Here is a 15,182-nt window from a genome sequence, read left to right as displayed (position 1 = left end):
ACCTTGCGAGCATGTCCTAGCAGTCACTGTGGTGAGAGGAGACAGAAGCTTCCCCTCCTGCCATGCTGAAGCTGAGGGGAGGAAATCACACCCTGCCATGACCGCACCAGGCCACCATGGCCACTCTCCTCACTGCTGAGGGGGAACGGGGACTTAATTCTGAGTAAACATTTATAGAAAGGGTCCTTTCAAACAGTTACGATATCATAAATGGGTTGTTTGTTTATGTATTTATTTATGTATTTTTCAGACTTTTCCTGGGAAAGTGTAATTCTGGATTAGATGGCAATTTGATGATATGTATTGTATATATTGACACAGGTGGCACTGTGGGTTAAACCATAGAGCCTAGGACTTGCCGATCAGAAGGTCAGCGGTTCGAATCCCTGAGACGGGGTGAGCTCCTGTTGCTCGGTCCCAGCTCCTGCCAACCTAGCAGTTTGAAAGCACGTCAAAGTGCAAGTAGATAAATAGGTACCACTCCAGCGGGAAGGTAAACGGCGTTTCCGTGTGCTGCTCTGGTTCGCCAGAAGCGGCTTAGTCATGCTGGCCACATGACCCGGAAGCTGTACGCCGGCTCCCTCGGCCAATAAAGCGAGATGAGCGCCGCAACCCCAGAGTCGGTCACGACTGGACCTAATGGTCAGGGGTCCCTTTACCCTTTACCTATTGTGTATATTGTAACTCCAATCCTAGAATAAGCAGGTGTCTAGAAGCATCCTGAGCTGTTTTTTATACTATATCTTCGCGATAAGGAGCTTATTCTAAGAACATAAGTATCAGTATTATACACCTAAAAATGTATCTTTATGTCTACTTTTACAATAAATTTTAGGGACAGTAGGGAAGACCATAATTATTTACAAGAGGTACAGTCATAAAATACAAGTGGAGCAGAAATATATTAGAAAAGTATTGGCATTCTGATGTTTCTAATACCAACTTCTACTAATGCCTCTAGTCTGCAGTTTTGAACTCTGTGATATATTTTTTCAACACCAGATAACTTTTTCTATTGATTTCTATGGTTTCCCCCCAGCACTAAAGAGACTTGCTATTCTGATAGAAAAATAATAGCAAACATTAATCTCTGTCATATTGGAAAAGATCTTACCTTTATTTAGCATTGGCATATTTTATATTTAGAAATATATGATTTCTAAGTGCCAGATTCACCCAGAATTATAGTCATGACTCAGTCCCATTAAAACCAATGGAACAACTTAGCACAATTAACTTGTGCTGCAATCCCAACACCGCCTACCTGGGAGTAAGCCCCACTGAATTCAGTGTGGCTTACTTCTGAGTAGACATGGTTAGGATTCCACCTTTAGTCATGACTAACATTAACTGAATCAGGACCGTTACAAACATGTGCTCTTGGACTAAATGAAATGTAAATAAAAATAATGTTTTTAGCATTCAGTTTTAGTGTTTCCAGCACTCCAGTTTCCCTGGTTCCATTCCCCCCTGCCCTTTATATTCACCCTAGGGGCAATAATTTAAACTACTGCATTTTCTTTTATATATGTAATTCTATGTAACTTCAGAAAAACAGAGAACTGTTTCAAAAGTGGTATCTCTAGCACTTGTTCAGTTAGAAAACTATGATTGCTAAAGATAATAATTGGCTAATGAAACACTTTTCCTTTTTTTAAAAGGTGCGTCTGGAGTGGCCAACGGATTTGGCTATCAATCCAATGGATAACTCCATATATGTGTTAGATAACAACGTAGTTCTTCAGATTACTGAAAATCGGCAAGTCCGTATTGCTGCTGGGAGGCCAATGCATTGCCAAGTTCCTGGAGTGGAGTACACAGTGGGGAAACATGCTGTACAGACTACTTTAGAATCAGCCACAGCGATTGCTGTATCTTACAGTGGAGTGCTTTACATTACAGAAACTGATGAAAAAAAGATTAACAGAATAAGACAAGTCACAACTGATGGAGAGATCTCATTAGTTGCTGGAATACCCTCTGAGTGTGATTGCAAAAATGATGTTAACTGTGACTGCTACCAAAATGGTGATGGTTATGCTAAAGATGCCAAACTTAATGCCCCATCTTCTTTAGCTGCCTCACCTGATGGAACGTTGTACATTGCTGATCTTGGAAATATTCGGATTCGAGCCGTGTCAAAGAACAAACCGTTGCTGACTTCAATGAATTTTTATGAAGTTGCCTCTCCAACCGATCAGGAACTCTACATCTTTGATGTCAACGGCACCCATCAGTACACGATGAGTTTAGTCACAGGAGACTATCTGTACAATTTTAGCTACAGTAACGACAACGACATCACGGCTGTAACTGACAGCAATGGAAATACCCTTCGTATAAGGCGAGATCCCAACCGGATGCCAGTGAGGGTGGTATCTCCTGACAACCAAGTTATCTGGCTAACTATAGGAACCAATGGATGTCTAAAAAGCATGACAGCCCAAGGGCAGGAGCTAGTCTTGTTTACCTATCATGGCAACAGTGGACTCCTAGCAACGAAAAGCGATGAGACTGGATGGACAACTTTTTTTGAGTAAGTAACACAAAATCATATACTGTTTTTAGGAGGCATGCTTGGCTTCATAGTATCACAAGGGGAAGAGAGGGAGGCTCATTTTGTCTGACAATTAGAAGAGTGCAACGTTGAAATAGCTATGGGGTCCTCTGCCTCGTCTTGGCATCCCCCCTTTGTCATATCTGCATTATTTATTTTTCCAACTCTTCTACAAATCTTGTTTGTAGCTCTTTTTCTTCTTGCCAGCTTGTTGACATTACATCAGGGTCATTAAAATGGCACCCAAGGGTGCACCTGCAGAAGCCTTTGCCCACTAGGTCCCTTCCCCACCGAAGGGACCCCAACTGCATGTGGCCTAGCAAAAAACATTCCACTGTAGCCAATAGAGTAGGTTGCAGTGTGTGTAGTGGCCACGTCAGTTTCTTCAGTTTGCAAATGTACCCAGGGATTCAAAAGATTTTCTGACCCCTGAACTGTTTAGTAGTGTTCATTGTGATCACTTCTGGCCACTCTCCATCTCATTAGAGGTGCAAGAGTAGCAGAAGCTGTTTAATGGAAATGAATACTGAATTCAAATAAAAGTAGCACCAAGTTGCACAAAACCGCTGGCATACAAAATGTATTTTTATAATGATTTACAAATGAAAGGATTATGATGGTAGGTTTAGTGCCAATGCATTAGTGCACACCTGATGTATTGTACTGCATGTTGTACATCATTGCATATCTTTCTCTTTTTCTGGCCCTGCCAAAAGCACGTAGAAACATAATGATGAGAAATTATTCAGCCTGGGGCAATAAATGTACTTCTTATTCTTCAAGAGTTATAAATGTTTTTTCTGTTGCTGAACAGTAAAATCCCAAGTTAATAGCAAACGGGAATCCTTCTCCAGTGGGAATAAATATATAGCCATTGGATATGTTAAGGTTATAAAAGATTTCATCAATTTTGTTGGAAGCACCATATTTTTAAGTGTGTGTGTGTGCGTGAGTTTGTGTGTTTGTGTTTGAAAACAACAAACCATAGCCGTAAGAATTAATGTGGGATTTGAGGTTTACCAAATCTGACATTCCTGCACAATGTTCATTGATCTCAATGTTGTCAAGACTAATTGAAGAAAAGTGGCCACTCTGAGGGCACAGGGCTGTATAAATGTTATGGGTCCATTAGAATGACCGACAATGTTAAAAAAATAGCTCAAAACTAAGGATACTTTTTCGTTAGCTTGTGGCTTTTCTGTTTAAATGATTTAAATCTGGTGTGCTTTGTTTATCGCATCCCAGTAAATAAGGTTTAATTGTTTTTATGTACCCAATAACCCTGTCTTCCAGCTTGTGAGTTGGACCAGGTGGGGAATGAAAGAGAGGGAAATGCATTTCCAGAACAAATGTGTCTGCTGAGGACAGCTGGCATCTTTAGCACACTGGCATTCATTCTGCCTGGTAGAGACCCCAGCGTTTTATTTCTAGCAGTAATTTCTCCTCGTGTTTCTTGTAGTTATTGTGTGGCTGTTTTAATCCCATTAGGGAAATAGCTGAGGACTTCTGAATGTACTTTAATGGCTTCTATGTGGCCTTTTAAAAGATTTTATTCAGTATCAAGTGGCTTATATGTCTGCCTTTTTTGAATCTTAGGGAGGATTTACAGCAGTGTGCTTCATGAACTGAATAATTACTTTCTGGTTGAAGAGCCATTTCAGTTGCCCAGCTTTGTTAAATATAGAACCTCTGGTCTGTGTGAGAGGGATGTTCAATTGCCTGCTGAAAGGCCCTGTTTAATGCCTTAGACCAGCCTCATAACCAAGCTAGTTCATTTCAGCCCATTAGGGTGATACAAAAATGGTAGCTTGTTAACCAGCCTTTGGTCATGTCTGGCAGCTAATACTGTAAGATGTGCTGGGGCAGATGGCACAAAAACTACACTTCGTTGCCCTGCAGTATGTTAAAAGAAAGGTCCCTAATCTTGGTGCTCCTTCATATGCTACTACTGCTTACACTCTGGTTCTTCTGCCTTGTGAAGGATATGAATATTTCAATTGCTGCATTTCTCGTCAAGATACATAGAGTCACGGTCTTTGCCTTTCCTTGTATTTTGCTGAGAAAAGCATTTCCCAAGAACATCATGTTCCTTCTAGATGGGGGCTTAATACAGTGGTACCTTGGGTTAAGTACTTAATTCGTTCCGGAGGTCCGTTCTTAACCTGAAACTGTTCTTAACCTGAAGCACCACTTTAGCTAATGGGGCCTCCTGCTGCTGCCGCGCCGCCGGAGCACAATTTCTGTTCTCATCCTGAAGCAAAGTTCTTAACCCGAGGTACTATTTCTGGGTTAGCGGAGTCTGTAACCTGAAGCGTATGTAGCCTGAAGCATAAGTAACCCAAGGCACCACTGTACTGTATTGCAAATGGGTCATTCAGACATCAGAAATGTGTTGCTGAAAACAGGGTTTTTTGTGTTTTTTTTAATGGATTTTCCATGGAAATGGTAAATCCAAATTGAATTGGAGATGGGGTGAGATAGGGTGGCATTTTATGCTCACATGTGGATGTGTGGGCATGCAGATTCTGTGAAAACCTTCCAAGTTTGAGCAGCCCCAGTGTTCTGTTGCCAATAGTGGCCAGCCCAATGCCTCCTGGGAAGCCCATGACTTGGACATGAAGACAGTTGCCATCTCCCGCTCTATGCCTCATAGCAATCGGTATTCAGACACTGGTTGGCATCCGTCTGCATCAGGAAAAAATGTGCACACGTGTTTAAAGTACATGACTTCTCCCAAAGAATTCTGGGAATTGTGGTAACCCTCTGAAGGGCAAGTTATAGTTCCCAAGATTCTTTTGCTTTAAATGTGCATTGGATCTGCTTTAAATGTATGGTGTGGATCTGCTAAGAGGCTTACAGCTATCAGGTTTTGTAGCAGGCAGTCCTCCTTTATTGTTTATCGTTCGTTTACCACCCTGGACTTCTTTGGGAGGAAAAGCAGAATGTAAATTTACTAAATAAAGAAAATAATTAAAAAGACACAAACTGAGTACACATTGTTTGCACATGCTGTTAGTAACCCACATATCAATCATAGCTCTGGTCGTTTTGTATATGCTGGCTTGGATCCTATGATATGTTAAGGAAGTTTCATGGAGGGAAACTTTTGGCCTGCTGCAGCTCCTGAAAAGCTTCTCTGGAGCAATGTGAGATGAGTTGGGTTGCTGGGGGAAGGCAGGGGGAATATTCCTTCCTTGAAGTTCCATATTAAGTTATTCAAGCCCAGTTTTGGGAGATTCCACCTTCCTCCACATTGATCAGGAAAGCTGTGTACACACCATTAATTTACCTGTCAATGAATCCTGGGAACTGTAGTTTATTAAGAATGCTGGGAATAACCATGGGAATAGCCGGGGGGGGGGGGGAGTTCAACAAATTTGGCCCAACAAAAATCCTGGCTACGTTCATGGGAATAACTACTGAAGTGTTCCCAGGAAGAGAGAAAGAGGAGATGAGTCTCTAACACAGTTGGAGAGCAGGGAAAGCAAAAAATCATGGTAAATCTGAAAAGGCAGCGGAGGAGGATTTAAAGACAGATAATTGGTACTGATCATTGCTTATGTTCTGTCTGAACACTGGAGAAGTGGTTGATTGTAAGGCAGACAGCTTCCCTTCATTTTACCTAGCTGGATAGCTAGTTAGCCTTGAACAAATACATGAATCAGTTTAGGAGCTTACTAACTTAGGCGAAGGGAAGGAGGGACTGCTGGGTAAAAGGAACTGTGGGCCTTGTGGGAGAACGCAGGGGTTGGAATTAGGTGGGGAAAGCTAATTGTACAAAGAGGTGGTTCTGAAAGGGCGATTTCCAGATGTGTGCCCAAAAGAATCTGTTGTTTAACAAATGGGTGTCTAAGAACTCAGCTATACAGCTGGAAATAAAACATTTTAAATGTGTTGTAAAGTGCAGTATACAAATGTGACACTAGGTGCATTTTTTTATATGTGTGTAGATTCCACCTAGGTGGTGGTGAGATTTGCAGTACTTGTTGGATGAACCTCCTGAAACCTCTGGTTTCTCATATCTAATTAATAGGTGGTACAGTGTGGTTTTGATTTAAGTTAGAACCAGAGGAAGGTTGGGCATTTACATTCTAATGTGATCCCATATGAGCTGCATAGCAGGTTGGAGGCCACACCTTGCTTTATGCCAGTAGAGGTTTGTTGGCAAGAAACCTACAACTTAGAACAGGGGTCAACAACCTTTTTTAGCTGTGGGCTGGTCCACCATCCCTCAGACCATGTGGTGGGCCAGACTATATTTGGGCGGGGGGGGGGGGAGTGAACGAATTCCTATGCCCCACAAATAACCCAGAGATGCATTTTAAATAAAAGGACACATTCTATTAATGTAAAAACACGCTGATTCCCACACCAACCATGGGTTGGATCAAGAAGGCGATTGGGCCACATCTGGCCCCCCGGGCCTTAGGTTGCCTACCCCTGACTTAGAATAATAGAATTTGTTGAATTGGAAGAGACCGTGAGGGTCATCTAGTCCAACTGCAGTGCAGAAAGCTTTTGAGCAATGTGGGGCTCAAACCTACAATCCTGAGGTTAAGAGCCTAATGCTTTACCAACTGAGCTATCTCAGCCTGCCCTGTGCTGCAAGATCCTTAATAGCTCACCTTTTCATGCAAATTGAATCTTTTGCACCCGAACACACACAGTGACAGAATCATGCTCTCCTTGAGCTAAAAAACATGCAAAACAAACACTTCTTTCAGGGGGGAAAATGAAGTGCACTGTTTGGTACTGCTGATGTCATTAAAGCTGTACTTTTTGGATGATTTCTCCCAGCAGCTGCATATAATCAAAATTATGCCAAAAATGCCTGTACCTGTGACCCAGAATGAAAATAAAATACAAACTAAATGTTTGACTCCACATGAAAATTCAGTTTAAATATTTAGTCCACTGTAAGAGCCTTAGGAGACTGCCAACAAAGAAATGATAATTCTACCATCTAAAACACTTCCATGAATTCATAAACATTTCAGCTTTAAAGAGTAATGTCAACAGCGTAGTCAGCATAGGATTTTTGTAGCCACTTACTGACAACCCTTTGCATGTTTGCTGAGAGGTAAGTCCTATTGTGGCCAGTGGGGCTTACTTCCTGGTAAATACGTTTCGGATTGCAGCTGTTTTTCAAACAGTACCAAGGTTGATTGTGGCAAAACCTCCTTCATATGTCAGATGCAATCAACCAATTGCAGCTTCTGTCCCCCCCCCCCTTACCTTTCTCCTTACTGTGCCTTTCAGCCTCTCGCTGTGCTGTACTTCTCTTCCCCACACCCTTCAGTTCCAAACATTCTCCAGGCTTTTTATCTCTGGCTGTGATCAGGTGCTTTTTTCCAGCTATGGCTCACCACAGACAGCTTCCCTTCATTTCACCTAGCTGGATAGCTAGTTAGCCTTGAACAAATACATGAATCAGTTTAGTTCAATCAGCTCTATTCTGCAGCATTATATAACCGAAAACTTTGAAAGAGCATGAGAAAAAGACAACTGAGAAAGTTGTGCTCATTTTCCTGCAAAGGCCACCGAGCTCAGCTTTGGTTACTTCATGCTGCAGATGTTTCTGCTTCTGACTCACAGCAAATTAAGCATTTGCATTATTACACCTCACCTGTACAGATTTTTTTTCTCTAACACACATGCACAAAAGGAACTTCACATAGGCAAAAAATGTGATACGTGAAAAATTATGTTTGGTGGAGTAGATGCAATTAAATCTGTGGTGGTTCGGTCATAATTCTACAAAGAAATATAAGCTGTACAACAGTTGTAGGGGACCCTGGTGCTGCACTGAAGGTAGTGTTGCATTGAAACACCACACCCAGTGTAGAAAAAGTTTAGAAATACATCTTGCCTTACATTTTTTAACACATCTTGCCCATAATCAGTTATCTATTTGGAGTGTTTTGACCCCCTCTTCAGCCAAAGCAGCTTATGCACACACAATTAAAACAGGGCAAGCTTACCAACTAAAACACAGAACACAAAAGGGGATGGGAAGGTGACCAAAGAGGCTGAGGGAGTGTCCAGGGGTGTGGGCCTTGGCAAGGGTCCAGCAATGCCCACCCCTGTCAGGGAGGCTGGGGCTTCTTCATTTGAATGTGGTATCCTACTCAATCTCTTGGATCTCTACTTGCAAAAGATTGTGATTTACAGTTGCAGCATCAGGAAGATGCCATAAGAAACTACACTCCAGCCACATAACTTTCTTCCCACAGTGAGTGCATGGGAGAGTAATGTGTGACTGCAACTCTAACCAAGTTGAGTCTCCCCACCCCCCACACAAAAAAGGTAACATCCAAACTGGTAGGGTTAGCCCTTTTTTGTGATGTCTGAGTTCTCTAGGTATTCCTTTTCTCAGATAAGGAATTTCTTGGCAGTCAGTTGAGGTTCCCCCAAAAGACTCACCATAAGTTAGATCCAAAGAGTTGGTGATAAGTTAAAACTCACAATTACTTATTAAATTTTCAGATAAAGCTTTCAAAGACTAGACACTGACACTCTTGTAACTGTTCTGTGGAGTTCTGCTCTGAAATACAATACCCTCCCTTGAACTGTGGGACATCCTGAAACCTTAATAGTTGGGTTTTTAAAAATCACTGTAACTTTCATCCACAAACTTTTAGCACTTGGCTGCTCTTGAAAGGATCTGAGCACAATTATAAAGCCTCCGTTATAAATGCAGAGGACTTGGGTATTTTTCTGGCATGCAGAAATCTCCAGGGTGTCATAATGCCAGAATAGTAACACTGCCAAGGGTATGATCAACAGAATCGTCCCTTTCAATATATCAGAGGAATGTGCCAGAGGGAATTCATCTGAAAAGGCTTCAGGGCTTTGAAATACACTTTTTGCCTCCAGTCTCAAATATTGTGGATTTTTTTCTTTCTTTCCAGGGGAACATTTTGAACATTTCATTTGAACCTCACAATTCAGGAATGCTGGGGGAAATGTAGGAGGACCCTTTGTGAGACAGTATTTGTACTTAGGATTCTTGATTAGTCATAGGAATAGGGTATGAGAGATTTGCATTTTATTGGTAATCCTAATAAAATCACAACCAACGGGGTTGCTGGATCCTAACTTGAAGGCAACAGTTTTGATTTTACAGCTCCAGGGCAATGACTATAGGAATAGCATCACTTGATGCTGCTCTGTCTGCTTCATACACCTGCTGTGGGGCAAAACTGGCTTTGTTCGTGACTGCAGGCAAAGGAAGTGGAGGGAGAAAACTCACTCTCTGGGTGGTGTCTCTTCAGGCACTCAGTCTTGGATAGGAGGTGGAAACCTTCCCTCCTAGTGCTTTCTTATTACACTATTTTACAGTAAGATGGTCATTATGGGATAATTATTTAATAACAAATTGCTATTATTATCCACTTGATTACAAATGCACATTTTTAGTATGCTGGCGTGGCAAGGTAATATATGTCATTTAGCAGCTCTGATTGATTGTGTCATGTCACATTGTTTTTGTGTGTGTTGACCATACAAGCAAATTAAAAGTGGAAGGGAGGGAAGAGGCTGTCATGTTGAGATAAACGATTATGCAAATAAGCCTTCACACAAGCTTCCCCCCCCCAATCTCTTTGTTTTTATTTATTTATAAGGTCCATTTGTATACCGCTCCTAATGTAGAAAATCCAAGAGTGGTTCACAAATCAAACTGTCCAATACATTACAAAACCAAAGAAGGAGATGTGAAAAAATCATGTTCAACTGTGAAACATCAGCAACTTAAAGTAATATGATAGACTTTTGCAGTTACACAGAAACAGGCTCATAATTCACCAAACTACGTAGCGGATGGCATTGTGGGGCAGAAGTGATTAACTAATGTTCCAACAGGTGAATCACTGCTGCTTGCTGGGAAGGGGAAGGGAGATCAAAATGGTACAAACGTAGTAGCTGAGCCAATCCAGTGGTCCTGCCGCTACAATGAGCCGCCCTCCCCGCTGCCATAAGCTGCAGTGACTAAATTGCCAAGAGGGCAGATCAGTGCCTCTACCCCATGCTGCCATCTGGCTACCAACACAAACATATTTAGGCAGATGAAATAACCCAGCAAAAGGGAAGACATCAGTTCATTTGATGAATGAATTTCTTCAAGACTACATAGGATTATAATGACTAGGAGGCAGTGGATGGGCAGACATTTTTTCAAAAAAGAATGAACTTTGACCCTGTCAAAATCAGAGACCCTGGCCCAGTTTTCACATACAACAGAATCAGGTGGTAAAGCACTGGACTGCACTTCCACTCCAAGGGTGACAGGTGGCTGCAAGTTTGATTTGAATGCTCTCCCCTCTCCCGAAGGCTTATTCCATGAAGAAAGCACAGGTATCATAGATATCATTCAGCGTAGACTTTTCCCCATGCTATTTTTATCTGAGCATTGAGCTTTTTAATGGGCAGCATTGAAACACAGAAATTCTGCATCACATCCAAAGAGTGTTGCCGGACCAGACTAGACTGAGGATGTATTCTGTAGCTCCTACACTCAGTGTGCATCTAGTTGTTCAATTTTCCCACGTTCTTGCTGTGCTACTACCTTCACATCCTCAGCTCTGCCCAAAATTTGTAAATCTGCTCTTCTTCAGTGACTGTATTTGTTTTTCTTTCTGTTTTGGTATTCCCTGTTCTACAAGGCTACGATGAACATCAAGTAGATCAGTTATTATTATTTTTTGTGAAGCATTATCATTTTACTCTGGCAGGTTAACATTCTTTCTATTCTTTGCAAAGGTTTTATTTATCACATTGCAGAATGCAATGGCTTACATGAATCATTCAAGGAAAAGTGGACTCTTCTTAATTGTGTTTTGGCAGCTGTGTTCATAAGAACAAACTTGAAAATCCCACAGTAAAATGATGTTTGGCCTCACTGTCTCTATTCTGCCATTTCTTCCCCTTTATTATTTCCATTGCTATGGTAGCTCTGTTTTCAGGTTAGTTTGGAAGAAGTGAGATATATTCATTATTTCTAAAATAAAAGGATGTGTGAATATAGTCATTGTGTCTTCTAAAAGCAAAACTGTGTCTCTAAGCTTTCCATACAAGGAAAATGCCAGGGTGAGGAGAGATTTCCTTTGTGATGGACAAATTTAGCTTGTAATCAGAGCAACTGGTTTTACCAGGGCTCTCCAATCACAGCGCTTTGAGGGAGGGATGTTGTTGAAATAAGTAGCTTTGCTCTCCCACTGTTTCTTGCTGTTTTGCCTCTAAGGAGCAGTACCTGGGAATATTTCTGGTGGTGTGTGACATAGAAGCCTGCCTCTTGTTTAACAGAAGAGCTATTTATCTTCTCACATAAACACATAATAAGCAGGGGCAGAGAGTAAAAAGCATTTGATGTGAAATCAGACATATTTCATAGTTGTCAAATTAAATCTGAGACATATTTCTCCTGTGGTTTCAGGGTGTTCTGAAAATTATTACAGAACAATGTGAAAGGCAGGAGTATAGATTAGAAAAACTAACAAATTGGGTGGGAATGTAATTTTAAAAGTAAGGAGGATGGACCTCAGAAGAGAGAATTCCAGTAGTTAAGGGAGTAAAAGATCAAATGTTTGAGATGGTGATCATCATTACCACTGACAGGTTGCCCTTGTACAAAAGTCTTGTAGTTAGCAATCAGAAATGGTTTTAAGAAGAGCAAGAAATCAATCTGTGAATGGTTACTTAAGCTCTCACAGGAAAAAAATAGAGCTTAAGTAAAGGCATAAAAATGACTACAAGTTTAATAAGGTACAACTGCAATATATTTTAAATCTTGTGTGACACAATTAAAAATTGAAGGCCTCTTATGAAATGGGATATGTGATTAATGGCTGTGTAAAGCTTTTAGATCAGCCTTAGATGTGCTGCTTGTGGAAATTGTTTGTCATGGGAAAGTTTCATATTTGAATCACAGTGAAAAAGAACAAGAAATTAAACTGGTCAACAAAACAGAACTGATGTTAGAGACTTCAGATTCTGTAAATTCAGAATCTAGACCAGAATGGAAAAATCCAGGCAGCAATATTTTTATTGACTTTGGTTTATTTGTCAGACAAGCAAAGCAAAGTGGGTACATTCAGGAAAAATGAGAGAATGCCCACGAACACCAGGGGCAGACAACTTTTATACCTTTTGGCAAAAGCACAGTTCAGCCCTTGACCCAGCCCTCAAACATTCCCCTTTATGCATATTAATTGAAACTCAACCAATTAAAGAATTGATGGTGGCCCTTCGGTTCCAGGCTGCATTATCCGCAAGGTGGTGCTGTAAGCTTATAAACCTCTTGACCTACATACCCTTCCTAGTAAAGCCGCATTGACCATCTGTTAGACTTGTGGCGAGCTACCTTCTCCTGTTGCTCATTTGTGGTGGGCTACATCTTCCTGTTGTTCGCTCTATTCTCGGTCTGTTTACTGGAATTGGGTCAGCAGCTAGAGCAGGTGTGAAGTGCTCAGACCACATTTGCTGCATTTGCAAAGAATGCTTTTGCAAACAGAAGAGAGATAGCTTTTAGCTTTTAGCTTGCTCCTTATAAAATGGCTTCAGTCTGGCTCTCCAAAGTGGACCTCTGGTCTCCACTCCTTCATTCCCCCCTTTCCATCACGAAAATGCTGACCAATTCCGGTTCATCATTTTCGTTTTGATGGATCAATAGGTACCACATCATAGAGAGCCAGATGGGAAAAGTTGGCATGGGAGGCCAGGGGACTCTTTCCCGCTTTGGCCAATGCCAGCAAAAATACATGAACATCCAAAGAAAGAGGGCAGTACATACCACTCCTACCCACCAACCTCAATATTTCCATAGTTCCTCCCACCAATACTCGGGGTCATTCCTAATATTCTTTTACTGCTGAAGGGCCCACTGATATTCATATTCAATTATTTGCTGGGCCTCAGGGGTGACTCTCCACCTTATTTCGGAAGCTCCTACCACTTGGATCAACTTCCCAACCATTCCCGGTGGGTGGAGACCCCTGTGGTCTCCTGGGAGAGTACTATATCCAAAAGGGGCTTCTTCTTCCACGTAAATGATGTTGCACCCACAAGAATATATCCACCCCTGCAATGGCCTGACACACGGGGTGACTATATCAAGGGGTTCTGGTCCCAATACCAAAAGTCCTAGTGGTGCCTCTAAATTTGCTGGAGAGCAAGTCTCTACCCTGGGGATGCTGCCCTCGGGCACCCCTCCCATCCAATTCTTCTGGAACTAGGTGCCCTGTCTGTCTACTGGGTGGCAACTCTTATGCAGCCACAAGAATACCCTGCCACATTCAAGGGTGGAGTTACCAGGCCCAGTAGTTCAGGCAGTATTCTGGGATTTTGGGAGACTCGAGCCACCACAATAATCACAGGTGGGGCTGCAGAATTTACAGACACCTGTTCAGTAATTTTAATGCACACCTGGTTAAGGCTCCCACCCATGCAACACCTGGAGTAAGATTTGGGCCTGGTTTATCAAATGGGGTTGGTATGGTTCGGTAGGGTCAGGGCAATAAGACATAGAGCAAATCAATACAGAAAATAAGAGAGAAAAGATAAAGTCTTTGTGACTGTCCTTGTGATGAGTAGTCGCAGGATCTCGTTGCCCGTGGCCTAACGCATTCCCGGTAGCGTCAAACACAAGGTGATGATCAGCTTCAGAGGGTCAGCAGGATTTCTCTTGCAAGTCCAGACACCCTCCGACTTCTTGATATACCCAGGGGATCACCTCGGCTACTTTCACTGCAGTTGGGGATGAGGGGGTCGCCAGACGCTGTCACCCAGAGGAACTGGTGAACCGGCTCAACAAGGCTGCCGCGGGACTGCACGGTGTACGCTCGAGGGAATACCTGGAAAGGAAGCAAACACACACACGACAAACAAAGGGATTGCACTTGTCCTTGGGTGATGTGATTTTTTCATCTGCCCCAAACTGGCGGGGATGTCTCGGACGAAAGGAGGTGGCCTGCCATACAAAAGCTCAAAGGGTGATCTCAGTCTCTTGGTTGGTGCACAGGACACAGTTTTGGGATATAGCAGCAGTTAGTTATGTGCTTTAGCAGCTGGGCTTCCCAAATGGGTGGATTCGTGGTAATTCTTCACAATCACGCTGGCCAGATGCTGGGGCACCAAAAACACGGCTGTCTGGTCCTTCCTGGAGCGTTGCTCCTTCTTGGCTGGCCCACTGCCGTTCATCAAGGGTGTAACGCGGTTCCACATCATCTGGAGTGAGTTCTGGGATTATTCTTTTGGCATAGCAGGCATTTCCTGGAAATCTGGGCTGCCAGTTGATAAAGGTTGGCTATATAGACATACTTTTCCAGCTGCTTGGTTGTGGCATCTGGCCTCATGTGGGTGGACTCATAGTATCTGGTTTGTTAGCAGTGCTTAAGATCGCTTCTGGGACCACTGCTCCAATAACTGAGGCTGGGGCTGGTTCCAGGGCTGCTTCCTTGGCCACTCTGTCTGCCAATCGATTTCCTCTGGCCACTTCTCTTGGTCCAGTCTTGTGTCCATAATCTCAATGCAATCGTGCGTCTGCTCCTCACCTTCTCCTACCGGCAACAGGGTAGCTGGGTTGAGGGCGGTGGTGACCACTGGTGGAGGTTTCAGAGCTGCCTCACAA

At 42.5% G+C, this 15,182-nt stretch overlaps 1 protein-coding gene and 1 long non-coding RNA gene across 34 annotated transcripts in view; one reads left to right on the top strand and one right to left on the bottom strand.

Annotated features, from left to right (window-relative positions):
- Positions 1-15,182, bottom strand: part of LOC309349491 — a 75,928-nt gene that overhangs the window by 2,022 nt on the left and 58,724 nt on the right. Inside the window, exon 5 of one of the 4 annotated variants that reach the window (XR_014159963.1) lies at positions 7,793-7,969. The exons of the other annotated variants lie outside the window; for them this stretch is intronic. This is a non-coding gene — a long non-coding RNA (uncharacterized lncRNA). The remainder of the gene's footprint in view (positions 1-7,792; positions 7,970-15,182) is intronic. 4 annotated transcript variants of the gene reach the window in all.
- TENM3 (teneurin transmembrane protein 3) overlaps positions 1-15,182 on the top strand; it is a 1,299,256-nt gene that overhangs the window by 1,255,482 nt on the left and 28,592 nt on the right. For all 30 annotated transcript variants that reach the window (XM_081875189.1, XM_081875187.1, XM_081875177.1 and 27 more), the window contains one exon: positions 1,662-2,536. In XM_081875189.1, the coding sequence (XP_081731315.1) occupies positions 1,662-2,536 (875 nt within the window). The remainder of the gene's footprint in view (positions 1-1,661; positions 2,537-15,182) is intronic.

Source organism: Podarcis erhardii, assembly GCF_964252035.2.
Source record: "Podarcis erhardii genome assembly, chromosome: 9".
NCBI classification, from domain to species: domain Eukaryota; kingdom Metazoa; phylum Chordata; class Lepidosauria; order Squamata; family Lacertidae; genus Podarcis; species Podarcis erhardii.
This window is presented reverse-complemented; position numbering and strand designations above follow the sequence as displayed.